Below are 27,511 nucleotides of genomic sequence, written 5' to 3'. Positions count from 1 at the left end.
TATTGCAATGAAAATGAGGATCTGGGGGATAAAATCTTCAATAGCATTGTATGTAGGCAGTCCATTATCAGCACTAAGCGTTTGAGCCGATTTTGTTCATTTACAGTCAAAAGGAAAACAGCAGCGTAGGTACACCGGATGAATTGCTCCATTGAAAACCATTAGGAACTAATACAGTTTTATATTACTGTGGTGTTCCAAGTTGTTCTGCTTCATATAAATACATCATTTGTTACTCGGTTAAACAGTAGTTTCTTTTAATACCCTTTTAACTACTTCCACGAAACTTTGGCTAATTAGGGCAGCCACTTAATAGGGCCAAAATGTGTTCCAAACAACCAGAATCCACTGTATTTGTAAGGTGCGATTCAATTGCTTGGTATAGCTATTCTTGCTCACTATAATCCCATCCTGCAGCCTGATTTCAAGAATCCTTTGTCGTCCTATCTTCTCCTCATCAGTTTCAACAGTGATAACTGGAAAAAGCCTGGATAGAAAACAAGGAACTAATTTAAGGTCCAACAGCAGGTGAAATCCAGGGGCCTTGAAGGATACAAGCAGTTTAAACAGAATCCAAAAGGAAAATGCGGGACATGGCCGTTTAAAGGTAGGAATGTACTTCTGTCTGTGAGCAGGGTTAAGTGGATTAAATGAATAAAACCACAAGATCTTGCCTTTGGCGCAAATTCAATGGACATTTAGAATAGAGCTGATCAGTGCATTTACAAACTTCAGGCTCAATTTATAAAATATCCCAACTGTGTGCAAGTGCCTTTGTTGGTGGCCATTCAACTGCCTGCGAATAAAAAGGTCAAACATCAAAATAACCTTTCTTCATGTTTAGCTTCATCATTTGCTGTGAGGTAGGAGCCTGTTGATTGCCAAAAATGGAAACAATTGCTATTAAGAGTAAACCTGCAAAACCCTATTGTTGCCTTCAAAAACACAGCACAGGGTTTAAGATTATTGCTACAGACAAAAACATAGTCAATGCTTATTGCATTCGTTTAGGCAGAGAGGGGCTTCATGAAGCAAGATTAAATTTGTGAACATAGGAGGATTAATACTTTACAATATGCTATTTAATTATCTTTAGGGCCAAAAATCAGCAAGGAGTATATTAGTTTCAAGCAGTAGCCAACTCTTCAGGCTTCACGCAAGGGGAGCATCATGAATATTAAGAACTGTGTTTTCCATGTTTATACGAGATTGAGGATTACTTAACCTTGGTTCCTACTATGAGAATTATGGTCTGTCAGTACTAGCCCCAATTTCACAATTTTATCCAGCATGATTCATTGAAGTTGCCGAATGCCAGCCCATTCCTAGTGATAAGCTTAAATTTTTTCTGAAAATCGGAGGACAGCATTAGCAACTCAATTTATCAAGTGTCACACTATGTAGGAAATCTGGAGAGACAATAGGGAAAACCTCAGAAGAACACTTTAATCAGAGACTCAAAGCTCTATAAAAATCAAGATCAAAATTTTAATGTACTTTTGTTCTTGTTTCACAATCTACTTCTCACAATAAAATTCATTATGTTAAACTATAGATACTAAATGCAGTTAGAGACATTCAGAAAAAACCTGGCAGCTAAAGTCCCTTAGTAAAATCACCTAAAATGTACCTTAAGTAGCATTTTAAAGCACTTTAATTCTATTACTGTTTTATTAAATATTAACCACACACTTTTCTAAGCTGTAAAACTAATTCAAGCAAAGGTGGCAAATAAAATTTACAGGTGTTTGGGCTTTGAACTTCAAAACAAAAAAAAGAAAATTATAGTTGATACAACAATACAAGTTAGCTAACAGCATTCAATAGAAGAATGAAAGGGTCTAATCCCATTTGCCAGCTTCAAGGTTCTAAACAAAAACTATAACATGGAAATGCATCAGTGACTGATAATTAAAAGGTAAACAGCTTTTCAGCAAATAAGTACCCCTCCAAAGGCTTGTTGTTCTTTTATAATCATGTACCTGGACTACCACTGATTACTTTCGGGAATTCTGCAATGGAGAGAGATTAAAAGAATAATCAAGCACAGTAACTGGGGCATTTAGCAAAATAAATGGAGCTGCCTTCTTTTTAAAAAAAAAATCCAACAAAGGCGATACGCTATACTAAAAGTCTGAAATATCCACCTGTCCTCACAGCTCTGCCACAAGTTAGCAAAGTCAAATTACAAAAAAGGTTCTGAACTTTCACTTTTGCAGAAAAAAGCAAAAAAAGTCTTGTGCTCCCTTAACTAGAAGCAAAATTCCTCCAGTTACCACACATAATAGCTTCTTGATGTATCGACGGGTGTAGGTTTCACATCAGAGGAACCATCTTTGTCTTTCTCGCTCTCTCCTTCCCATAGATTTATAAGTGGTGGATAAAGTTCATTCAGGGGAATGGACGAAGTCTTCTGCATGTACTTCTTCAATGAATGATGGTAGTTCTTCCGCTTGAGACGTTTGGCTATATAAACAGCTATTGAAGCAATGCTAATGATGGCAAACATTGACCCCATAACAGCTGCAAGAGCGGTGCTGGTTCCCTGGTCAGAAATATCCAGCGAGAATGTCACACCTTTTGTAGTTACGTTGACACACGATTTCTGAGTTTGTTGGTGGATATTGGACACGGTTAGACAGACCTCATACTCTGTGGAAGGTTGCAGATGAGTCAGGTTGTATTCATGGACATCAACAGGAACCCTTGCAGTGTACGTGATGTGAGGGTTGTCGATCTTCATGGTGGCTGAAGACCATTTCAGATTTGAAGTCATAACATTAGAGTTCACTCTCCATGAAACCAAGATAGAATGCGATTCAGCTTGCTTCACGTAGATTTTCAGTACTTGAGTTCCATCTAGCAAGGTCCCATTTACTCGAATAGTTGCAACCCTTGTGTCTGCTCCTTCAGAGTTCTGAGCTACACACGTATATCGGCCAGAGTCCTCGACGTGAACGTGAGACACTTCAAGAGTCCCCTCACTGCTCAGCTTATATTTATCTGATAGGGTGTCCACTGTGATCTTACTGCCAAGTGGTGTGACCCAATAGATTTCAGGTTCAGGCTCTGCCATAGCACGGCAGTCTAAGGAGACCGTCATGTCTACGTCTACGTTCAGATGGTTTGGGAAAGTCTCATGTGCAATCATTGGAAGACATTGCTCGGCAGTCTCCTGCATGAGAACTTCCTTGACTTGCTGACCTCTGTACTCTGGAGGCATCGCACAAAACATAGACTGGGGCTCCATGAAGCGAATGGTTGTTTTGTTCGAATTCATCCACTGGATAACACAATCACACCTGATAGGGTTACTATGAATGCTGACTTCACGCAGATTAGGGAGGTTATCCACAGTCTTTTGATAAAGGGCATTCAATGCATTGTTATTGAGCATCAGGCTTTCAAGGGACGGAACTTCCCGAAATGCATAGCGATGAATGTAAGACAACTTAGGGTTATTTGTGGCTTCCAGTTTTGTAAGTTCAGGGAGATTATCCAAGGCATATCTGTCAATAGAAACAAGTTCAATCATGTTGTTGATACCAAGTTCTTTCAAGCGAAGCATGTTTCTGAAATCACCTTCCTGAATTTTGTGAACAGGATTTTTATTCAAATCCAGGAACTTCAAGGCCGGCACCTTCTGAAGTGCAAGCTGAGGCACTCTTCCCAATTTATTATCGTAGAAGGAGAGACTTTCCAGACTGTCCAAGCCTACTAAAGCATTGCCAGGAATCTCTGTCAGTTCCATTCCTGCTAGAACCAGACTTCGCAGATTGCTTAAAGGCTTGAAGTTCATGTCCAGGATCCCAATTACAGGATTTTCCCCAATCATGAGAATCTCCAAGTTAGGTGTAGACTCAAACCAACGGCTGTCAATCACTCGCAGTTTGTTAGAATTTAAGTGTAGTCTCAACAAATTCCTCAAACCAGAAAAGGCTTTGGCTGATATGCTGCTAATCTGGTTGTGATTTATGTAGAGCTCCTGGAGGCTGGCAAGATCCTGTAAGCAATAATCAGGCATGTCTGCTATTTGATTCTCTTCTAGATGCAGTGTGGTGAGCTGAGTAAGATTGGTCAAGCCCACGTCGTGAATAGTGGTGAAATTATTCTGCGAGAGATCGAGTTCAGTGAGGTTAAACATCTGCTCAAACTCATTCGTTGTCTTGGCAATATTGTTGCTCTGAAGCAAGAGCACCTGGGTGTCAGCAGAGAGGTTGCTAGGGATTCTGGTCAACCGCAGGTCATTGCAGTCCACAGTGGCAGCTTCTCTGTACGTTGACTGTGGGGTGAACCATGGTCGGATTTCACAAACACACAGCTGAGGGCACTCGCTATGCTGCAAGGCCGCTTCAGTTAGGCAAATAGTCAGAAAACTCATCAACATGTGACAGATTTGGGGGCTAATCCTTCTCCTCACCATTTTAAAACTCAAAGTTTTCTGTGGAAACTAATATTATCAAGGGACTTCAACAATTCAAAGCCACTGGTTTTAGAAGGTAACAGCAGAAGAGAGCTGTGGATACAGTGGTATACCTGATGCATTTAGTGCTGGGCTTTCAAAGAGCCAGAAATTATGGTCCTCAGTTGTGTCTTCACTTTTCTCATTCACCTGTAACTATCGGTGATGTCAAGTCTGTCTTGCCACCTGTGATGTCTGCAAAATGACAAGGGGAAACAAAGATCATACTTAGCATTTTATGGAAGCATTAAATATGGAGCAAGATTCTACAGATTAATTCTAGATTTAAAGAAAATACATTCTGACCACAATTAGCAATATCATAGAAATGCCCCATCTCATTTGTACATATTAAGGAGGAGGCATCAAGTACTTTGAAAACCAAATGGCATTGATAAATATTAATGGCAAAGGAATCTTCAGCAGTATATGATTATATCATTTGTAAAATGTGTTGCTCTATTAGGCTACATTGCTGCTGCTAGTGCTTGGTCTAAATATCATAGGAGCAGAAATAGGGCATTTGGCCCATCGAGTCTGCTCTGCCATTTCATCATGGCTGATCCATTTTCCCCCTCAACCCCAATCTCCTGCCTTCTCCCGATAACCCTTCAGGCCCTGACTAATCAAGAATCTATTGACCGCTGCCTTAAATATATCCAGTTACCTGGCCTTCACAGCCACCTGTGGCTATGAATTCCACAGATTCACCACCCTCTGGCTAAAGAAATTTCTCATCTCCATTCCAAAAGGATGTCTATTCTGTGAGCTGTGTCACCTGGCCCTAGTCACCCCCACCATAGGAAACATTCTCTCCACGTCCACTCTATCAAGGCCCTTCAACATTCAATAGGTTTCAATGAGGTCACCCCTCATTCATCAGAATCCCAGTGAGTACAGGTCCAGAGCCAAATGCTCTTCATATGATAAACCTTTATTCCCGGAATCATTTTTGTGAACCTCTTTTGAACCCTCTCCAATGTCAGCACATCCTTTCTTAGTAAGTGGCTCAAAACTGCTCACAATACTCCAAGTGAGGCTCCATCAGCACTTTATAAAGCCTCAGTATTACATCCTTAATTTTCTAGTCCTCTTGAAATGATTGCCAACATCCCATTTGCCCTCCTCACCACTGATTCAACCTGCAAAATAACTTTCAGGGAATCCTGCACAAGGACTCCCAAGTCCTTTTGAACCTCAATATTGAATATTGCGATAATTTAATCTTCATTTCCACATTCCAGCAATTCCACAGTTCACCCCCACCTTTGTAACACTTCCTATCCAAGTTTCAAATGTCACAGCAGTTTCAACCATTTCAGCTTCCTTTCCTATAAATTTGGGGAAGAAAGTTCCCACAGAATCAGATATATCATTTTCCAGTAAAGTAAAACTGTAAAATTCACTTTAGAACCACGCAGAAGTTCTGAAGGTTCGACATTTGGTTCACTATGCCATAATCCAACATCAGAGCTCCAGTCCCCACGTTCCCTTTCGACATGCTGGGAGCCTAGACCCCATGCTCACTTTAAACTTACCAGGTTCACTAGGAAACACAACACTGTGCAATATTTAAATAAAGTGGATTAAAGTTGTAATGAATGTAATAGCCAATAGCTTAAACAAAAAAAATGCTAGTTCAGCACCCAAATTCCTAACATGCCAGATTATTAGTTTTAATACACAAGCACCAAGTCTCAGCTGAGCTGAGCAGCAGCACTGAGTTTGAAAGACACAGTTCTAAAAGCATAATTCTAAAACTCAAACAATCTATACCAGACCTTCAAGACAATAGAGACAAATGTAGTGCAGATGATACCAATCTATATAAAGGACAAGGCCTCGTTTTCTCCTAAATAGACACAGCAGGGTAAATAACAACTGCTCTATTTGACAGAACTCTAGATATCTTGTCAATGTTTAACCAGAAAGTCAACACCCAAAACAGATCATCCTATTTTGTATTTAATAGTGGCAAATTTAGTGTACACTTACTGTTGCAATTCCCTGCAACCTAATGAAAGAAAATTCTGGTTATGTAGGCTAAAATTTCAAAATAGTAGATCAATAACTTGGTGAAATTAACAACATCTGACAAAATTAAAAAAACAGAATGACATAAGATATGGGAACATTTAGTCTATATCGTCAGTGATGACTTTGTGATGAAACTGTCCAATTAGGTCTACTCACTTATGCTTGTTCATAGTTCTACCACTCTTTTCCCTTGAAAAGATTTTGCCATCGCTCTTGAATGTTGCTATGAAATCTGCTTTAACCAGCCAGTAATTGCAAATAGCTTACTGTAAATTAAATGTTCTTTTGCTGACCATGTTAAATCCACGTCTCCCATTCATCTTGTCCTGCTTATTTATACTATCAAAAAACATCTATGAGCTCCACTTCAAGGGCAGATTAAAAAATCTTCCAGTAATTATTTTGATTCTTTAACCTTGCAATAACAGATTTTTAAAATAAAATGTTTAACTAGAATTCTGAAGAGCATTTTAATGGCCTTATACAATTGCATGGCTGACAATTTTATTGAAGAAATTACATGCATTAGGAAATTCTATCCTTTGCCTGTAAGAGTTTTCAAATCATGATTGTGGGCGACAGAAAAAGCTAGTATCCATTTACACCACAAGATAAACTGCTGAGACTGATCTTGGCAGCAACTGTGCAGGCCTTTACACTGAAAATAAATTGTAAAGCACAACACCTTGAATAGATTGAGGCTTGTGTCAACTGAATAAGCAACTTCAGCCCCCCCCAATTAAAAGCTTTTCCTCAATAAGTAGCGTGCAACTGGACTACAGGTTTCCCCCACTATCCGAAGGTAGAGCATTCCTATAAAATGGTTCGTAAGCCGGAATGTCGTAAAGTGAAGCAATTACCATTTATTAATATGGGAAAAATTTGAGCGTTCCCAGACCCAAAAAATAACCTACAAAATCATGCCAAATAACACATAAAACCTAAAATAACAGTAACATATAGTAAAAGCAGCAATGATATGATAAAATACACAGCCTATATAAAGTAGAAATACTTTTCTGCAGCACTGTCCAGCGCAGCAGAAACCTCGCGGAAGCACTCTTGGCGGAAACACTCTCTCCAGTAACCTTTAAGTTATGAAGCTGCCAAATCATACCAAATAACAAAAATACACAGCCTACATAAAGTAGAAATAATGCATGTACAGTGTAGTTTCACTTATCTGAATCAGGAAGACTCTAATAAATTGCAGTTTCGTTACAGTTAAACACTTGCTTATACAACTAACCACCGCAGCACCTAATTAATTAGCTTGTTTATTTTGGCTTTTCTCTTAAAGATGTGCTGGGTGCGTTCCGACTACTGCTGTATTCTTTGCGGCAATGTATCGGTCCGCGGCCCGGAGGTTGGGGACCAAGGCTTAAACTGTGAAGCTGCCCTTGCCTCAGAAACCGATCAAACCACCCATGACTACCTTTAAATTCCACTTTCGCAACACTTTCATCACCATCGTCCAGTTCTTTTCGTTTCAGCTTACTAAAAAGACTGACTGATTTCTCTTTAAGTATAAGAAAACTTAACAGAACACCACGCTTTGTACACCCATCAATCCACTCAAGCCATAGACTTTCCATTTTATCCATTATTGGATGCCGACTAAGAGAGACCACTTTGCTACGAGTAGAACCAACAGTAACATCAGCAGCTTTCAAAATTCTCTGAGTATAAGTAGTGCGAATGGTAGACGCAGGCAAGTTCAACGCACGGACAACATCCTTACTTCGTTCACCATGATCGAAAGACTTAATTATGTCTAGTTTTATGCTAAGTGTAACACCCTTACGAGCTCTTTTAGGCTTTTCCAATACCTTAGAACTCATCTTGCTAACAGATGCACAAAGTAAATCGCGATAAAGCATGTGTTTAAGCACTGCCAGCTAGAATGCAGTTCTGGGGAGGAGCTTGGCTGCTTGGGCGCGCGCTGCCTTTTTTCGTAACAGTGAAAACACCTTGTTAGCGAAAACGGGTAACTAATGTAGGTCTTTCATAACAGCGAGGTGTCATAAAGTGAACGTATGGAAAACGGGGGCCACCTGCATTAAGTGCATATTGTAAAATTAGCCTGTAATCAGATAAAGACAGCAAAATAAAGAACAATAGCAAGATAAAAACTATGGGAGAGATACAAGATATGACTTCTTCTAACTTATGCACAGATCCAGATTCATTGTCAAGTAACATTGGGAATGAAGACTTATTATTAGTTTAAAATGTACCAATATGGGAATGGACAGATTTCTGTTCATGTCCAAGAACCAAGGACAAGCTCTTTGAGTATCAGTGTCAACCCACCCTGTACAATGGCAAATAATAAAGGTAATGTTGTTGCATAGCACTAGTAGGAGTAAAGGAACCTCTGCTCCTTTTACCTTTTATCATGGTCGGAGGGGGTTGCAGTCCAATTTTCATTGCTGGCCTAGTATTTTATAGCAAACAGCTGGCCCAATACCAAACCCCAGTAAAATGGATTATAAAGACAATAACTATTTAAGCAATGCACTATGCCATGACATTGGAAATACATCTAGGCCAACTTAAAATCCATTACAACAATGCACAGGGAAATAAAATTATAACAAGATATACCATTCCAGTTAGACATCGGCTTCTTACACAATCAGCTGCACATATTCAGCATAATTTTACATCTCCCCTGTCAGCAGTAGCTGCAGCACACTGCTCACAGTCCTACAAAACAATAGACACAACTCCACACTGATTTCACTTCAATGGCACGTCATTCAACAATCTTCAATGATGAATATTACCTCATTGCCTTCTGGATGAGTTTTCCTCTCCAATTTAGAACTAATTTTCCTTTTTGTGAATTATATTCTTTTATAGAGGGTTCAGCATGATTCCCCATTTTACTGCAGCCTTGGGGCATTTCAAACTGAGCTGTCTGCACAACCATGCAAACCCAATTCTAGCTTTGGATCCATTATAATAAAGATACTATTCACATGCAAATTATAGATGGGGCTGGTCACACTTCACAACAAAGGGAAAGTGATTCCACCTCTCTAGCAGGCAAGCTTGGAATGATGCCATGCTTGCTTCCCATTTATTATTGACCCAATTAAATCAGGAACTGAGATGGTGTTTAACTGGCAGAGGTCTTAACAGTAAATAAATCTTCACAAGGACAATATCCTTTGGTGCAATGTAAAGATCAATGGGTGTAATTACTCACTAACCCAGAATTTCTTGCAGCAGTATGTCACCCAGTCCTGTCTGTAACATTTGAAAAAGTCCAAACTCACTAATTGCAATTTTACACTGAAAATCTGCTAAGTGCTCTTCCAGTCCTTAAAGGAAAGGTCCTACAAATTGTCAGAGCCCGACTTATGCAACTGATTGTGTTGTGTGGGAGAGAAGAAGAAAAACTAACAAGGGCAGAGCATATAGAAAAATGAAGTGGCTTTCAAAAACAGAAAGTTAAAGCACTGGAACATCTGTAAACTAATTCAAAGATGCAAATTACCACAAAGTTCAAAGTACATTATCAAAGGAACATACAATCAGTGCACTTTTATTAAATACTGGAGGAACCTAATAAAGTGCCCACTTCAAGCTTCAACATGTTGTGCATTCAGAGATGCTCTTCTGCACACCACCGTTGTAATGCATGGTTATTTGAGTTAATATCATCTTGTCAGCTTGAACTAGTCTGGCCGTTCTCCTCTGACCTCTCTCATTAACAAGGCGTTTTCACCCATAGGACTCCTGTTCAATGAATGTTTTTTTTGTTTCTCGCACCATTCTCTGTAAACTCTAGATACTGTTGTGTGCAAATACTAGGACAGCAGCAGTTTGAGACACTCAAACCACCCTGTCTGGCACCAAAACTCATTCCATGGCCAAAGTCACTTTGATCACATTTCTCCCCCATTCTAATGTTTCGTCTGAACAATTGAATCTCTTGACCATGTCCCATGCTCTTATGCATTGAATTGCTGCCACATGATTGGCTGATTTTCATTAATGGGGTGTACAGGTGCATCTGATAGTGACTATCGAGTATACCGTATGTCACCATACACTACCCTACGATTCATGTTCTTACAGGCATTCCTAGTAGAAAAATAAATGAAAAACTACACACAAAACTCTGATAAACAACCAATGTGCAAAAGGCAGACACACACACACACACGCACGTTCGGAGTTAAAGAAAGTGAAGTTATCCACTCTGGTTCAGGAGCCTGATGGATGAAGAGCAATAACTGTTCCTGAACCTGGTGGTATGGGACCCAAGGCTCCTGTACCTCCTTCCCAATAGCAGCAGTGAGAAAAAAGCAAGGCTTGGATGCTTAATGTTTTCAGCCCAAAACGTCAGCTGAACTCCCCCCCCCCCCCACCCCCATAGATGCTGCCTGGCCTGCTGAGTTTTTCCAGCATTTTGTGTATGTTGCTTGGATTTCCACCATCTGCAGATTTGCTCTGTTTATGGCCTGGATAGTGTGGGTCCTTGATGGATGCCACCTTCTTGTAGCAGTGCTCCTTGTAGGTGGGGAGGATTTTTCCTGGGATGAACTCTGCTGTATTCACTTTTTGTTGGTATTGGTTCCATATTATCATTCCTTTGCATCCATTTGATCATGGTCACTGATCCCACTGAAGGTCTAACCTGGCAAAGATTCGGAGCTTGAAGACATCAGTGCAGAGAAATTGTTACGCTGGTGCTCTGCTGCTGGATATATTGAAGAATCTAAGCTCAGAAATCAAAAAGCCAAAGTCATGCAAAATGGATGTCTTCATCTCACAAGTAAGGGAGGAAAAAACCTTCCCGTGCCTTTGTGGTCCATCGTTTTTCATTCTCAGAAAATGTTAGTTGTTCATTGAGTTGGGAGAATATTTTCTATTTCTCCAAGTAATCCCAAATGATGAACTAATGTACTGATTACATTGAAGCTAACAGAAAAAAATTATACATACGTATTTAAACAGCAACTTTGATTACCACAATGTCTCAATTCACATCAATAGCCAATTAAAGAATGAAAGAAATAACACAATAAATTTACACCAAATTCCCCGAAAGAGCAGCAATAATGACTAGATAATCTCAGGTGAGGAAACATCAGAAACGTTGCTTGAATGCTCTGGGATCTTTTACATCCTTCAAAAAAAAAGGTAGTTCAATCATTAAACTGGAGTGTTGTAGAGTCAATTAGTGAGCAGGAAATTAATTCACAACCTTAACTTGTGCCAGTGGGCTATGCATTGAGACATCGCTGACATCTAAGCATCATACATCTCACTGCAATTCATCCGGTATTTTAGAATGGGTGATTAATTTAGCCACTCCAAGAGCTCTGCTTATTTGCATTAAGCAGCAGGGAACAATGACATGAATGCTTCCTGAGAGGGAAGTAAAAGCCCCCCTGGGTGCAACAACATTGTAACATAATCTTTAGTTGTTGGTTCCAACCACGGCACTCTTTACTCCAAACACTGGCCTTCGTTTAACTAATAGTTGTTCTCATCACTGTTATGTTCTCAATCTTGGGAGCAATTTGAAAAACAAACCATTTTATTTCTCTCTACCAGCCTTGCAGCAGGAACAATCACTTCCACATCACATTAATATGTCAAACTTTTGAAATGATTCAATTGGTCGTACAGCTGTATGTAAAGATTCATTTAACAGGTTGCAGCGATAAAGAAAATGTCAAAGCGCCACCCCCTCCTTAACGCATTAAAAGTTAAAGTTTTACAGTTAAGCACCTCACATACAGACAGAGATTTTCCTTATAACCTTTATCAAATCCTCAGATTTATTAAAGAAGTCCAAGTACAGATAACAGTGGATTCTGGTTAATTGGGCCATTAGTGAATCAGGGCAGCTGCTTATTTGGGACAACTCTTAAAGAATAAAACCTAATCAAGAAAATAGCCAGGATTCCCCTTGCTGCTTAACTGGGGCAGGAGACTATTGCTGAATAGTTTCTAACCACTGTCAGTCACATGCACTTGTGTGACAGTTAGGCACTGCACCTTGAGGTAGTTTTTAAATAGCACCAGTTGTGTGTATTTCTATTCAAAAAGCAGTTATTTTTGTCACTGGTAGTTGGCAAGAAATAAGCAGCAAGACAATTTAGAATTGTCTTGCTGACCGCGGTTTCAAACATTCAGGCTTGGAGATGCTAGAATTGGCTAGGAATGAAAATGAAATGATTTCATTACTCAGTGTTAGAATGTACAAAGAATTTGAAGGTAATAGACAATCATCTTGAACGTTACAACAAAATTGAAAATTTGGAGGATGCAATTGTCAAAGGCAATATGGAGGTAGTCTGTTATCTATACTAGGGGTATATGCTAATTTTATTTACAGTCAAAAGAACACGGCAGAGTGTTGGCTGTCCATATCTAACAATGAGATCAAAACCTGTGCAGTAGAGTTTTTAAGATGGAAAAGCCATTACACTTGGAGAGTTCCACTCTCATCCTCTTAAGTTCAGGCCTGATGGTATGAGTAGTCAACATGAACTGGGGTTGTCCTTGGTTGCAGTGCATGACCATGACTTCTGTGTCTTGTTATGCTGTTCATTCTCCACAAAGTGTTGCAGAACCTCCTTCTTGACTGCTGATCTCATTCACCTGCTCTGCCAGAACTGACTTCACATGATAGGACATGTATGCCCCTATTTTCACCATCATCATGTGAAATGTCATATGACATAGGCTACCATGGTCATTCTTGGCAAATTTTTCTAGAGGTGGTTTGCCTTTGCCTTCTGGGCAGTGTCTTTACAAGACGGGTGATCCCAGCCATTATCAATACCATTTCCATGGAACTTTGACTAACTGGGGCAGTAGTTTAATTGGGCGCAAATATACTGGTTCTGATGTATTCCAAATATCCAGAATCCACTGCATTTGTGAAAGGGGGATTGCTTGCACTTACACAGAATAGTCAGTTCACCACCTATTTGCTGGTCATATTTTGCATAAAGTGCAGATTAAAGAAAATAATACCACTTGATTATTCATACTAAGCTGCTGGATATACAAAAGCTCAATTTAAACATTTCAAGGGAAAATCTTCAATGGAGAAATGTCAAAGAGCTAGAAATGACATACAACCATCACTTTCAAATAGAACAAGAAAAAGATTTGTTCTGCCATGTACACATTGTTTAAATACACTACAGATGGAAATCTAATTTTGCACATAACAGGCATTCTGCAGATGCTGGAAATTCAAAGTTGCTGGTGAACGCAGCAGGCCAGGCAGCATCTCTACGAAGAGGTACAGTCGACGTTTCAGGCTGAGACCCTTCGTAATTTTGCACATTGTCAGTTTAGATATGCAAAGAAACATTAAATTACTTAATATTCATCAGAATTACCTTGGTCCCAAATAAATAGCAAAATACTACGATTATTATCCTGATATGATCTGAATTTGTGTTAAAAGGTTATCTGATTCAATGTTTGATTCAAACTGTTTCAAGGAATAAAAATGTGAACTTATTTCAGCATATAATTTGGTAGGAAAACTACAGACCTGGAATGTATTTATACTGCATCTGTACCTGTGCAAAGCTTCCTTTCCTTGAATTAACATGTCCTTTCGGCACAGGACAGACCTTTCAGATCAAAAAGTATGTTCACACTCAGCAAGAATCTCCTTATCAAATGTTATGAACACTGTAGACTACCGGTGCCCAAAAACAGGAGTTTCTAAGTGAGAACAGATGCAATTTGAATACCATTCTTCTAGAGTGAGTTAAACTGAGCAATTAATTCTGAAAAAGAAAGTCTCACTTGTCAGTACACTCTCCATTAGAGTAGTGTGGTGATTAGTCAATAATCTGCTGGTAAGGTAGACAGTGGTCTATTTTTAGTGTGGAGGGAAACAATGTGACCATCTTCAAGTACTTCGCCATAAATGAAAAAACGAGACTGATTGCAATCAGTTGGGATGAAGGTAAAAATGCAACAATTGATGTCACAAACAAGAGAAAATCTGCAAATGCTTGAAACCCAAGCAACACCCACAAAATGTTGGAGGAACTCAGCAGGCTGGCAACATCTATGAAAATAGAGCACTGTTAATGTTTTGGGCCAAAACCCTTCAGCAGGACTTTGATGTCAGTCGCGAAAAAAAAAGTAAGTGGATAGGGCAAGATCAGCTATCATGACTGTGATCTCTATGCTTATGAGGCAAATTGAGTAATTAAATTAGGTCAAATCTCATTAAAGTGGAGAATAGTGTACAGGCACACACGAGGAAATCTGCAGATGCTGGAATTTCAAGCAACACACATAAAAAATGCTGGTGAACGCAGCAGGCCAGGCAGCATCTATAGGAAGAGGTACAGTTGATGTATGGGACTCAATTGCCACGAGTTGCCTCTATAGTAACTGCGTGAGGTGCAATGAGAATGGGATATACCCCTATCTCTACCATGAATAACAGCCAAGGACTGTGACTTCACCAAATGCCAACTTCTGACATGAATCAAAAATACAAGACAAAAGTTGTTTGATTTGCTAATGGGGTCAAAAATTATTTTTGTGCCAATTGTGCCTTAGCTGGTACAACCCTACACCACATTTCACCCCGACAAGAATTAACTTGCGAGATTTCCCAGCACCTACCAAGTGCTTTGCCAAAACCTCAAGACGACCAAGAAGCTGAGGACATTAAGCCCCACAGCCCCCTTATGGGAAAGTGCTCAGAAAAGTTAGCAATTGATTCCATTCAGATAGACAACATATGAACATTAAAGTGCTCAAAATAGGTATTGCAGTTTAAATTTCTCCATAACTAATTGTTATCCCAATGAGTAATCTGGCATTAATATTTTAGTGATAGTGAGAATGTCCAAGTCAGGACTTCCCAACCTGGGGCCCATGGACCCCCCACCCCACCCCCCAGTTAATGCTAGCGGAGGCATAGTATATAAAAAAAAGTTTGGGAACCCCTGCTCTAAATACTATCCAAGTGCTGATGAAATGGATTTGCTGTTAAGTGAGGTAAAGTGCCAGATGGTTTGCACAGTTGTCCCATCTGTTGTGTACTATTGCTACATGTTTGATGAACATGAAGCAACAGATGACCCAACAACTTTGGTCTGGTGAAACATACCAGCTCATGATTTGGTCCTTACACCGGCACCATCATTGACAGGTACATGCTTGTTATTATAATATTTAACTGGCATGCAGTCTTGCCTGCAAATTACATGTAAAAATTCCCAGTGCAGTTACTACGTTATACGATTAACAAGTTCAGGTGCATTTCCAACATGACTGAGCAATGCATGGAAGTGCTTCAAGTTTTAATAGCTTGCCAATGACTCATTTAACTGAATTTCAACATGTTAATTGTTTGCAACAAGTTACAAGTTGGATGCCTAGTATTTTAATAATGGGCAGGTGCCACAGAATTTCCTTCCTCATGGGTTTTCCCTTCAAACTGCACAATTTTCAGAAGTGTTTTTTCTCTTTTCTTGATTTTTGGGGTTTCAGAATCTACTCCTGTTTCTTTTCTGCCTAAGTCTGAGTTTAGAAGACTGAAATATTGCAGGAGAAATGGACTGATCCAAGAAAAATACAAAAGATGCAAAGGTTGTTAGATAACTTATTTTTCTTGACTTGGGTAAACAAGGTGCTAATTACAGATGCAGGGACCCTCAGTTTTTCCAAATGTAGATTGGCCATCGTGATCACATACAAAAAAAGACACCGAGAGAGAGAAAAAAAAATTCCTAAGGATTCTACTGCTATTGGAAACATTCACAGAATTTCAATGTCAAGTAACTCAGTCTATAGTGGTTCAGCTGCTTTACTGAAGTAATTAAAAAGAAACTCATTTGGATTGATCACATATTCCTCAGGAGGTGTGCTTTAAATAGTCTTCCTGTGAAATTATCCACGTCATAACGTTAGCTCAGTTGAAATGAAGAAATCTCAGGTAGAAAATGAAATCTGCATTACATTCTAGCAAACCACAACACTGGTGCACCAAACCCCTCGTACCTACCTCAGTGGAAGCATTGAATTGTACAAGACTTTCCATCCCCTCATTGGAAATTTCATACAAAATTCCCTCCAAGACTTCGACCCTTGACCTCTTCACTCAAAGACATTCTTTTACTCCTTCCTTCCCCATGCTCTTCATCTTGGCCTAAACATCCCTGTACTCAGTGGCTAACGTTGTTTGATAAAGTTCAAATGAAATGCATCCTGGACATTTTACCACACTGGAAAACTTGACTACATTAAGACCCAATTACAAGCTGTTGTGGAGTCATCGCTTTCAGGAGGGAAAACAGACTAACTAGGGAATTGGCCACCTAAGGAATGTATTATTTCTATTTTTCAGTGACTACTAATGGAACATTGTTAGAAGCCCTGCCTACTTTACTTTGGAGGTGGAGCACCAGTCAGATGGGAGGTACAAATCCTCAACAATATCATAAAAATCTTCAGTCTACAGAGAATTTAGCTTGAATGAAACAGAGGCACAATTTGTACCTACTTCAAGGGTTGAAGGACAGATGCAGGACGTGTAATGAGGTAATGCTTAATGGAGGTCATATGGAAAGCTCCTGCTCAGAACTCAATTGGAACTGGAGACACCAGCTACATTTCAGGACAGCTCAAGTCAGGCTAGAACCAGTCAACGATGTTCAAGCAATGGTAGGTGCCCCAAAAGCACAAGTACATTGTGGGTGGAAATACTGCTATAAACAATTCCAAGGTTAGAAAACATGGCAGAAAGGGATAGCCAACTGTGATGCAAAGTAAGCCTCATTTCTTCAATTTTGCATAGTGGTGGGAGGAGAATATTAGTGAGATGTTTACCTACAGGGAGGGTGTCATCAGGGCAAACATGTGTCAATGAGAAAAGGCAACAATAAAAGAGAATCCTTGCATCCAGTTCTCAACATTCTGGATCTAGTGCAGGATAGCCAACTCCTCCCAACACAACTTGCATCAGAGCTCCTACTAAAAGAATAATGCCAGCAGTCCAAGCCACAAACACTGTCGCTATGCAACCATGGCAGGCATTCAATTCTGCAACGTTACAGAACGTCACCTGTGCTCTTCTGTCAGGACAAAATGGTTGACATTGTCAGTGACAGCAGGTCAAATCCAGCCCCAGTTACTCACCACATGAGAGATGGAATGCATTCTATAATTGCATCTGCTGTCAGGGACCATGAAACCAGGGCAATGAAATCTACAGTACATTGAAGGTGAATATTCCCCATTTCAACTTCCTTAGATCATACCAGTCTGAGAGTAAATCACTTTCAGTTAATGTAAATCACCGATTTGTAAACTAGCACTAGCACATAGGAAGCCATGTGCGCTCGTGCGCTGAAGGATCATTGCACGATCAGCAATCCTGAACACCTTTTGTGCATGAAACTTGGTTCTTCTACAATAGCAGGAGAGTGTCCACACCATTGTTATGCCTGCTTGAGATGACCCCATAGCTGTTCAGTTCATGGCTGAGGCTAAGTGCAAGGGAAGCAGCAGTTTAGTGCTGCAGTTGTTCCTTAATTTTCCAAGGCTATGCATTCCCAAAAACACAGCCACTAAAGACTGCATATTGGTCACCCAATGGCTCTGGCTGTATGTTCCAGCAAAGGCTTTATTGACTCCTCCTTGCTGCAAGTTTAATGCTCCTCTTTAGTGAATTTAATTCTTTCAATGGAGACTGCAGAGGCTGGAATCTGGAGCAGAGAACAATCTGTTTGAAGAACTCTGCAAGCTGTGTCAGGGAGATGGTGGGATGGGATGGGGCTGTGGAAAGGTGCTGGGTTTTAACCCAATAATTTTTTCCTTTCCCTGCTGATGCTCCTTGAGTTGTGTTCCTCCAGCAGATTGTTGATACTTTCAATGTCATTGCTGATCCAGTTAAACAACACCTGAGGGACCTGGCTACTGCTGTTAAATTCAGAACTTTGTGTGATGCTCCAAGCAGCAGGACAAGGGAATAAAGCTGGTACAACAGGCATAAAATCAGGGCAAAAGCAAAATTTGCTCATGGATGCCACGATTTGTCTGTTCTGTATACTGCATTTCCAGTACGCATGCACGTCACACAGTACTGCAAAATTGTACACTATTAGAATATCAGCATCCATAATAACTGCAATTGGAAATTACAGAAATTATAACCAGATCAGGCAGCTTCAGTGGCAAAAATAAAACAAATTCAAAGAAAAGTCAGCTAAGTCAATTCGGTTGCACGAGCTACTACTGTTGTAGATTAGTGGCACTAAGCTCAAAAGGACCATTCTGGTCATCTTTGTGTACCACGTACACCCGATCCCTTTAGATTTTACTGCTACTATATATAAATTCATGTCTTCTTAATAGATAGGACAATCAAATGCAGTCATTTACAATATTAACCATGCACTTCAGACAGATGGGGCTTGTCAGCCATGGTTGGCAGCTCAGTTAGGAGAAGGAAAACTGATCTCAAAGCTCTGCTGCCTTGTGGCTACACCCACTCATGCAGAAGGTTTCAGGAATAAACTGAGTAAAAATTCAGAGATGGAGTCCCCAAGGCAGTCCTCTGTTGAGTTCAACACTGACTGGCTACTGCTGGCACCAAACACAGTATTTGCCATTCCACTGGATTCATCAGCTGCAGAGCGAGGAAGCCTGCTGCCTCCAACAGCTTGCCTTCCATATCGTACTGCCCTGGCTTGCATATCACGTAGGCAGCTGGGAGGTAACATCCATGGTTGACTGCAACCAACGGACAACCATGCACAAAGCAAAGAATACCAGAGGCCTGTTCAAAAATCAGGACATTAAATCAAGTTTTTATTCAAGAATTTTACTTTGCATGACAATTCTTTTCCGGGAGAGTGATAAGTTAACAATTTCAGATTCAAAGGTTCAGTTGTTCTTTTCTTGTCAAAGTATGCACGTACAATACAACTGATATTCATCTTCTCCAAATAGCCATGAAATACAGAAAAAACATGGAAGTTGTTGAAAGACATCAACACCCCTCCCAGAAGAAAAAGAAAAACAAACAAAACTCAAACCCCTCCCTCTCACAAAAAACAGTGCCTACTTTGAAAATGGCAGCTGGAACTGCAAAAACCCCAGTCCTCCAGCCCCTCCCTTGCAAATAACAGCGACAATAGCATCAAACACCCCAAGCCCCTCCCTTGCAGAAAAGAACCACGACAATAGCATCAAATGCGCAATTTCCTCTCACACACAAAAAAAAAATCACTAACAGATCGGCCACACGAATTCAGCCCTTCCGTGAAGGGCAACCACCGCACCGGGTCAGAATGCCACTGACCCGGCTTCAAACCGCTGTCAATCCCGTGGCTTCCAGAGAGCAACCACTGAACTCCTCTGCATTCGCCTCCATGCTTCGCTCCTCGTTGACACTTTGAAGTAGAGTTGCTCATTACCCCGCACCCCATTTATGGTTTTCTCCGTGAAGCAGTTCATTCTCCCTGTCCACTCCAGACATGGCAGAATCCAATTCCACACTGCACGTCACAGTCTCCAACCATTTCCAAAACACAATCAAAACAAAACGAACAAGATGTACAGAAAATGAAATAATTGAAGAGATTGGCTATCTGGAAGATGTGGCTGAAGAATTTCTGTTTGCTGGTGCCATCTTGATAAGACACTATTATCACAAGTTTGGTATTTTACCTTCACATAGTCAAATAAAGCCTTGAACTAACAATATTATGTACAGAAGTAGTGCATCTTGCTGCTGGTTTTCTTGGCAAATTGAGCTAGAACTACTCTGCCCAGCGACTAGCGGGAATGAGCTCATGAAATAAGTGACACCTCTGCATCTGGTTTAAAAAGGTTGAAAGATAGGAACTGGAAGGGTCACATAGATGTATTGGGATGCAGATACATGGTTTATTCTGTGAGCCTGTCCCTCTGGTTATTGGGTAGAGTCGGTACCCAATATGGATAAAGGTTCATTCTCACCTGTGCCAAAACATCCACCAAAGATACGGGACATGCTGTGATGAATACCAAAATGTATCCACAGTGCTGTAGTATGTGCACTAAGCATGTTGTACTATTTCTATAATGATCTGCTCTTCATTTTGGCAAAAAAAAGTAGGTAGAAACAAGATGTATATACAGATGGCATTTGTTCCTCTTTCCAGCAATACAATGCACCTCACCTAAAATTTGTTTTAAAAAATATAATCAAAGGACTTCTTATTTAGAATGACTATTCCAGCGCAAGACAAGTTGTGGTAAACCATATATGTGTTGTAACTGGGTTAACTGTCTGGACACGGCCCTCTGCTGACTGCCCCTGTGGCTTCTCCCACAGACCCCTGAATAAAGGTGTTTTGCCTTACCCCTTCCCCTCAGTCCAGGGGCAGACACTCACCATAAGAGGTCATATTGTACAGCAAATAAAAGCCTTTCAGTATTTTACCCAACCTGTCTTTTAGAGTTATTGAAGGTGCTTCACAAGTGTTGCTTTTGCCCAAGTGCTCGGCAAGTACGTAGATAAATTGTCGCACAACTGTGTCAGTAGCCCAGCCATACTCTGCAACGATCCAATGTCTATGCTATGCATTTCCAGAGTGGTTCATCTTCAGTGATAACAGCAGTTGCAAGGTTACATTTTAAACATTGATTAGAGTGCTTGTAGTGATGTAGATAGCTGACAGTCTAAATTAAAGCTATTTCAGGGGGCTGTAAGAACATTTAAATCTTGCAGGGGTATAAATGAAGGCAGTAGGTTAACAATTAATAATTAATTGTGATCTTACTTAAAGAAGTTAATAATGTGTGACAGGTATCCCTCTTAAATTTCTCCCCATTTAAATTATTCAAAATTAATGGACTGCTTACTGAGAGGGGCCAATAGAAAATATGTTTTTTTTAAAAAAAAGTTAGTCTGAGGCATTACAAAAGCTAGCAATTCCAATAACAATCATGATCAATTATAAAGGCAAGGTTTCTGTGAAGTGCATTGTAAAATGTGTTTAATTCATTCTCTGCCCCTTGTTCACATTCCTTTTATTGCTGCATATTGCACCTGCTGCAATGCAGTATGGACAGCAATACCAGGATGGGCTTCCAGTACACCAAGGCAGGTTGGCATATCATCTCCTCACGGTTAGTCGCCAGTTCTCCATCTGTTCACCAGCTCTGCAGGATCCAGATTTTAGCCTTTGTATTAGATGCACCAGGCTGTGTTTCAGGTGGCTGCCTCACCATAGGCCATCTGCTTCTGTTATGGATTCAGGTTATAGCAACCCAGGTACCCATCGGAAGCCAGTTTCTTTCCAGATTAAAGTTATTAGACATTGGATAAGAAAAAACATTGATATTCTCATTTACAGGTGAACATGCTCAGAAACATTAGGCACAAAAATCAATGTACATGTGATTGGTCATATGGTGCTTGAAATAATAAACTTCTTTGTACAAATTTAATGCAAGCTGCCCAAGCCACCAATTCAGTTATTAATTCAAAACCATGTGGACAGAAATAAAAACAAAAGACGAAACTGGAAATCTGAAACAAAAAAAAAAGCATGAAGTACTAGAACTCAGATCTGGTAGTATCTGTGGAAAGATACCTGCAGACTAGTGTTTAGGGCAGCAATGAAGGTCCTCCCTCTTTCTGTCCTTGGCTATCTTATCTATGCTGCCACAGATGTGGCTCAGGGTCCTCATTTCTGTCTCTATGGTATGTCGTCAATTTTTTTTTGGACTCCTGCATTTCCTCCTTCCTTCAACGATCCAACTGTGCTGATTTGATGGAGTTGGTGTCTTTTCCTATCATGTGCACAATCCACCCCCAACGTTTCCTCGTGATGATTGTGACTGTGGCCTCTTGATGACAATGAAGGAGTAGGGTGTGGTCTTCTGATCTTTCTTGGCCAGAAGATAGAGGGTCAGAACAAAAGGCACAAAAAAACACACGGCACTATTAGTGTTGGACAGAGTGTCACTCTGCTGTTGGGTTTCGCCTTTCTGATGAAATGTCACATAAGGTCCAACCTCACACGATCAACAAGTTTTCTTAACACTTATTTTGATGATCATGGACATGAATGCTCTCTAGAACACTAACCACTATCAGCCAAAAATCAGAATCTGGTTGTTACTACATTGCAAACTTTCAATGGATTCTCCAAAATTACTATCTATATTGTAAAGTTCTTAGGCTAGTTAGAAGATTTAAATCTGCAAATTCAACACTATTTCTTTCCATTCAGAGATCAAAATGTTGAAAGAGTAAACTCCACTGTGCAAGATTTGTAAGGTACCAGACAATGCACTTCAAACACATTTTCTAAGAGGCATTTCTGCTATACATTAAGTTGGTGTAATAACCACCATTGCAATACCACGAACATTGTGGGCCAGCTTTTATTCAGCAAGTTCTCACATGTGATATCCTTGTGTTGCAGTGTAGGTTTAAGTCCGAACATAGACCAAGGCATTGGGGAGAGTTAGTTCGGACGTCTTAACCACCAACCAAGCTAAAGGACCATATCCCAGTTTAATACCGCACCAGGGAATTTGCACACAAACTCAGTGTGGTACTGAGTAGAGGTTTATCAGTTCAGAGCGCTTCAAAATGAGGCCTTAAAGGCAAAGCCTTCATGGCCAGAATCCTCACAATGCCCTGAGAAAAATAGTTTTCTCTTTAAAAAGCAATGTACTTAGATAATGAAATCTGTTATATTTCAAATTACCACGATTTTTGACATTCATTTGCACACAGACAAAAAGGTTGCATCCAACCATTTGGACACCGTTAAACTGAACTGGATTGTACATTTAAAGAAAACTGATCTGGGAACTGTTTCTAAAGGCTTAGTTACAAACAAAAAATTCAAATTAAGATAATCAATACATAGATATCACCATCTAAACTGCTGCTAAAGTGCAGAATTATTGATCATTACAAATCTAAAATCCACAACGTTTTCATCTAACCTCATTTTAAAATCATCTTCCTCAACTAGATCAATATTATTCACTCAATTATATCCCTATTGATTTTTGTGTCCATTCAACACTGGACAATACTGTTAGTATTCCAGATACATGGCTTCCTAAACAAATGCTTAGTATATGCTACACATCCAACTTAATATGTAGCTTGAAAACTGAGAATTAAAACTAGTGCATTCCCACTCTCTTAGCCCTACCTAATTTCCAAATGCAGTGAAAGTCAACAATTAAATGGCTACAAATCCTTAATCTGGATTGCAAATGGTTGAAGACACAAAGCATATGAATCTACCACTTATCATAAGAGACAGATCCAATTTGAATATTTGGATCAGATAACAAATGATATGTCAAAGTAAACCCCTATTTGAAATAAACCGTTCTTGAAATCTACTCATAAATGAGCAGCACATGGAATGGAAAGGTGAATTTAATGGAATCTATTCTTCATTTACACTCAGCTCTTCAAGCTTTTCTTTATTTTGCTTAGACCTGCCACTGAACCAGCCTAGATTATTAAAAGTATTGCCTGCAAAACAATTTTTAAGATACAAGAAGAATTTTAATATAAAGATTAGCTATTTATCACATGAACTGTACAACAAAACTTAAGTGAAATGCAGCACAGACCGGACCAGTTCACCCCATTCCATCTGCCAATTTCAACAGTAGCCAACTACCAAACACATCTTCACTTCCCCATTACTCTCCACAAGGATATCTCTCTCCAGGATTCCCTTATTCATTCATCCCTCCCCACTAATCTCCCTCTTGACACTTACCCCTGCAAACAGAAGTGCTGTACCTGCCCATTCATCATCTCCCTCAGGGCCCCAAACAGTCCTTCCAGGTGAGGAAACACAACCTGCAAATCTGTTGGCATCATCTACGGTATCCAGTGCACCCAATGCAGCTTCCTTTACATTGGTGAGACCCAGCGTAGATAGGTGCTCAATAAAGTAGTCCCCCATCACTTACATATAAAAAAAAATCCAATCTCCATTCCTATATGTCAGTCCATGGCATCCTCTACAGCCACAGTGAGGCCATTCTCAGGTTGCAGGAGCACCACCGCATATTTTGGATAGCCTCCAACCTGATGGCATAAACATCAGTTTCTCTAACTTTCAGTAATCCCTACCCCACTTCTTCCATTCCTCACTCTGGCGCCTGTTATTACTCCTCCCTTCGCCGGCCTATTAGCTCCCCATGGTGCCCTTCTCCTTCCCCTTCCCTTTCTTCCATGGTCCACTTCTCTCCTATCAAAGTCCTTCTTCTCCAACCCCTCATCACCCACCACCTTCCAGCTTCATCCCTCCCCTTTGCCCACTTTCTCCTCTTACCTTCTAACTTGCACTCCTCCTCCACCCACCTTTTTTTTTTGATTATCACCCATTCCTTTGCAATCCTGATGAAGGGTCTCAGCCTGAAACATTGATTTATTCCTTTCCTTTGATGCTGCCTGACCTACAGAGTTCCTCCAGCATATTGTGTGTGAGTGGCACTCTGGATTTCCAGCATTCACAGAAACTAGTGTTTATGAAATTCATCATTTGCATCAATGACCAAAATGGTCTGAGGATATGCTGGGGAGCACTCTGCAAGGGTTGCTATGCTTCTCCCACCTACATGGCATAGTACGAGGGGTGATTGATAAGTTTGTGGCCTAAGGTACGAGTCAATTTTAGAAAACCTAGCACATTTATTTTCAACATAGTCCCCTCCTACATTTACACACTTAGTCCAGTGGTTGTGAAGCATACGGATCCCTTCTTTGTAGAAGTCGGCATCTTGGACCTCCAGGAAGTGGTCCACAGCAGGGATGATTGATAAGTTCGTGGCCTACGGTAGAAGGAGATGAGTTATTAACTTCAAACTTTCTGCATTATCACTCAAAACTGAACTGAACTGCACATGCATGTAATGAGAGCTGTATAACTCATCTCCTTCTACCTTAGGCCAAATCACCCCTGCCATGGACACTTTCTGGAGGTCCAAGATCCATATGCTCCACGACCACTGGACTAAGTGTGTAAATGTAGGCGGGGACTATGTTGAAAAATAAATGTGCTAGGTTTTCTAAAATTGATTCCTTCTACCTTAGGCCATGAACTTATCAATCACCCCTTGTATGCCACAATTTACTATCCACTTGTCTTTGGAATATATGAGGGAGGAAACCTGCAGTATCACATTGAGAATGTACAAACTTCTTAAACCCAGTGACAAGAAATGAACCCAAGTTGCTGGTGCTGTAAAGCTTTACAATAACTACTACACTGCTGTGTTATATGCCTCACCTAAAAGGAAACTTCTAAGTTAGTACATCACTACCACAAGTAGTGTTTTCCCAACATTTTGGATACAATTCAAATACTTTTTAAAAATTATATAAAAAGTTCAGCCTCGAGATTTGTGAGCACCTTCATGAATGGGTTTAGCACCACTGGTTCAATTTGGGAACAAAATTTGACAAATTCACCCTTTCAAAATGTATAGAAGTTATTTTTTGTTACTACATTTAAGATACTGGGTATGTTCAGAACTGTAGTGCAAGAATACTTAAAAGGAACAATATTGCATCCCTCCAGATTAATCAAATGATCCAAACGAATCTCAGTTTTCTTTGAAAAGAAGCTTTCCTTTCACAGACACAGCCATTAACATCCGTCAGGTCATGGGGCTACAGCACAATGGCATGTGCTCAGTTTCTCTTTCAGTCTTGGTTTCATCCATTTCACGCTGACAGTGAACAGGTTTTCAGTGGATTGAAGGAGAATGCATTTCATATGTTCACAAGCATCTGCAGTACCATAATCATAGAAACTAGAACGACAAGTGTTAGTCACTATGTGTTATTCTGCTTCATAACATCAGCAACCAGCTGACACCAGGAGCCATATTTATGTTTATTTGAATCACTGTTCACGCCCGTATTCTCTGATATCAATCATTTGAATCACATTCCTGCTGAAACATTTGTAGAAAAGAATGGCTGTGGTCCTGATACTGAAGGTGGTGTCAATTTGTTGCTCCATAAAAATTGTAGAGTTCTTGCTGCTTTGCTTTCCAGCTGTGCGTTATCTGCTCTCGTTATGGGCAGCATAGTTGGTGATGCACAGACATGATCAAGCTTTGGACAGGCAATGTTAACAGAAGTGGAACTGACAATTTTCCCCAATTGGGAATTTGGTACAATGACAACCAAGTCACGAGAATATAGATCTACAAAATAAACACTAATGTTAACTCAATGCCCTTGGAGAATCATAATGGATCTAGTTGATTTGATATAGTTCAGAATGGCATGCAATCACATCGCGTTCTACTAGGCAATTGTACCTGGGAACCAAAGTTTTCATTTAACAGGTGTTAGTTTATAATGTTTCCTTGATAACTGAAAATGTTTACAAGGTGTCACAATGGAGATTACATTTCACTCAATGCAAAACTGGAGATAGTTGCAATTGTGAGATCTTTGCAAGCCTTGGGTTACTTGTGGCATCACTGGATATATTTCCATTCACCTGAAACTTCCTGCTCTATTGCCACTTTGATTTCATTAAGTGTCCATTTGTTTACTTGCCCAGCCAAGTGGCTAGTTCACAAGTTGAAAATATTCACTTTTCCGTGGTCAGGTGCAGGGAACAAACAAACTAAATCACCACAATTGTTGTTGACCTCTACCTCAGCTTTATCAGCTGCTGCATGACCTGGCAAAATCTGATGTATTGATTTGCTGATCTGCAAACTGATGCAATGGTTGAACACTCCACAGGACTTGCAGTTCCCCTTGGTGGGAACTTACTGTGAGGATAGCTCCCACCACAATGCTCCTGATCTTGATGCCAGCAACCCGATATCAGCTTTGAACATAAAGGCTCCATGGCATAATTTCACCTTTGATCCTTTTCACAGTGATAGTGATCTTTTAGCCTCAGCTTCTCAATTTGCCAAAATTAAAAATGAGAGTGATCTTGGTAACTCAAACATTTCTGACAGTTTGATACCTTGCTTGATGAA

The 27,511-nt window shown here is 40.1% G+C and overlaps 1 protein-coding gene across 1 annotated transcript in view; it reads right to left on the bottom strand.

The window, feature by feature from the left end:
* Window positions 1-1,464: 1,464 nt before the first annotated feature.
* lrrn1 (leucine rich repeat neuronal 1) overlaps window positions 1,465-27,511 on the bottom strand; it is a 44,362-nt gene continuing 18,315 nt past the window's right edge. The window contains exon 2 of the mRNA XM_072280613.1: window positions 1,465-4,657. Coding sequence (XP_072136714.1) covers window positions 2,273-4,423 — 2,151 coding nt within the window. The 5' untranslated portion in view covers window positions 4,424-4,657 and the 3' untranslated portion in view covers window positions 1,465-2,272. The remainder of the gene's footprint in view (window positions 4,658-27,511) is intronic.

The sequence above is a fragment of the Mobula birostris genome, chromosome 16, assembly GCF_030028105.1.
Source record: "Mobula birostris isolate sMobBir1 chromosome 16, sMobBir1.hap1, whole genome shotgun sequence".
Lineage (NCBI taxonomy): Eukaryota > Metazoa > Chordata > Chondrichthyes > Myliobatiformes > Myliobatidae > Mobula > Mobula birostris.
Note: the sequence above shows the minus strand (reverse complement) of the source record. Positions and strands in the feature narration are given on the sequence as shown.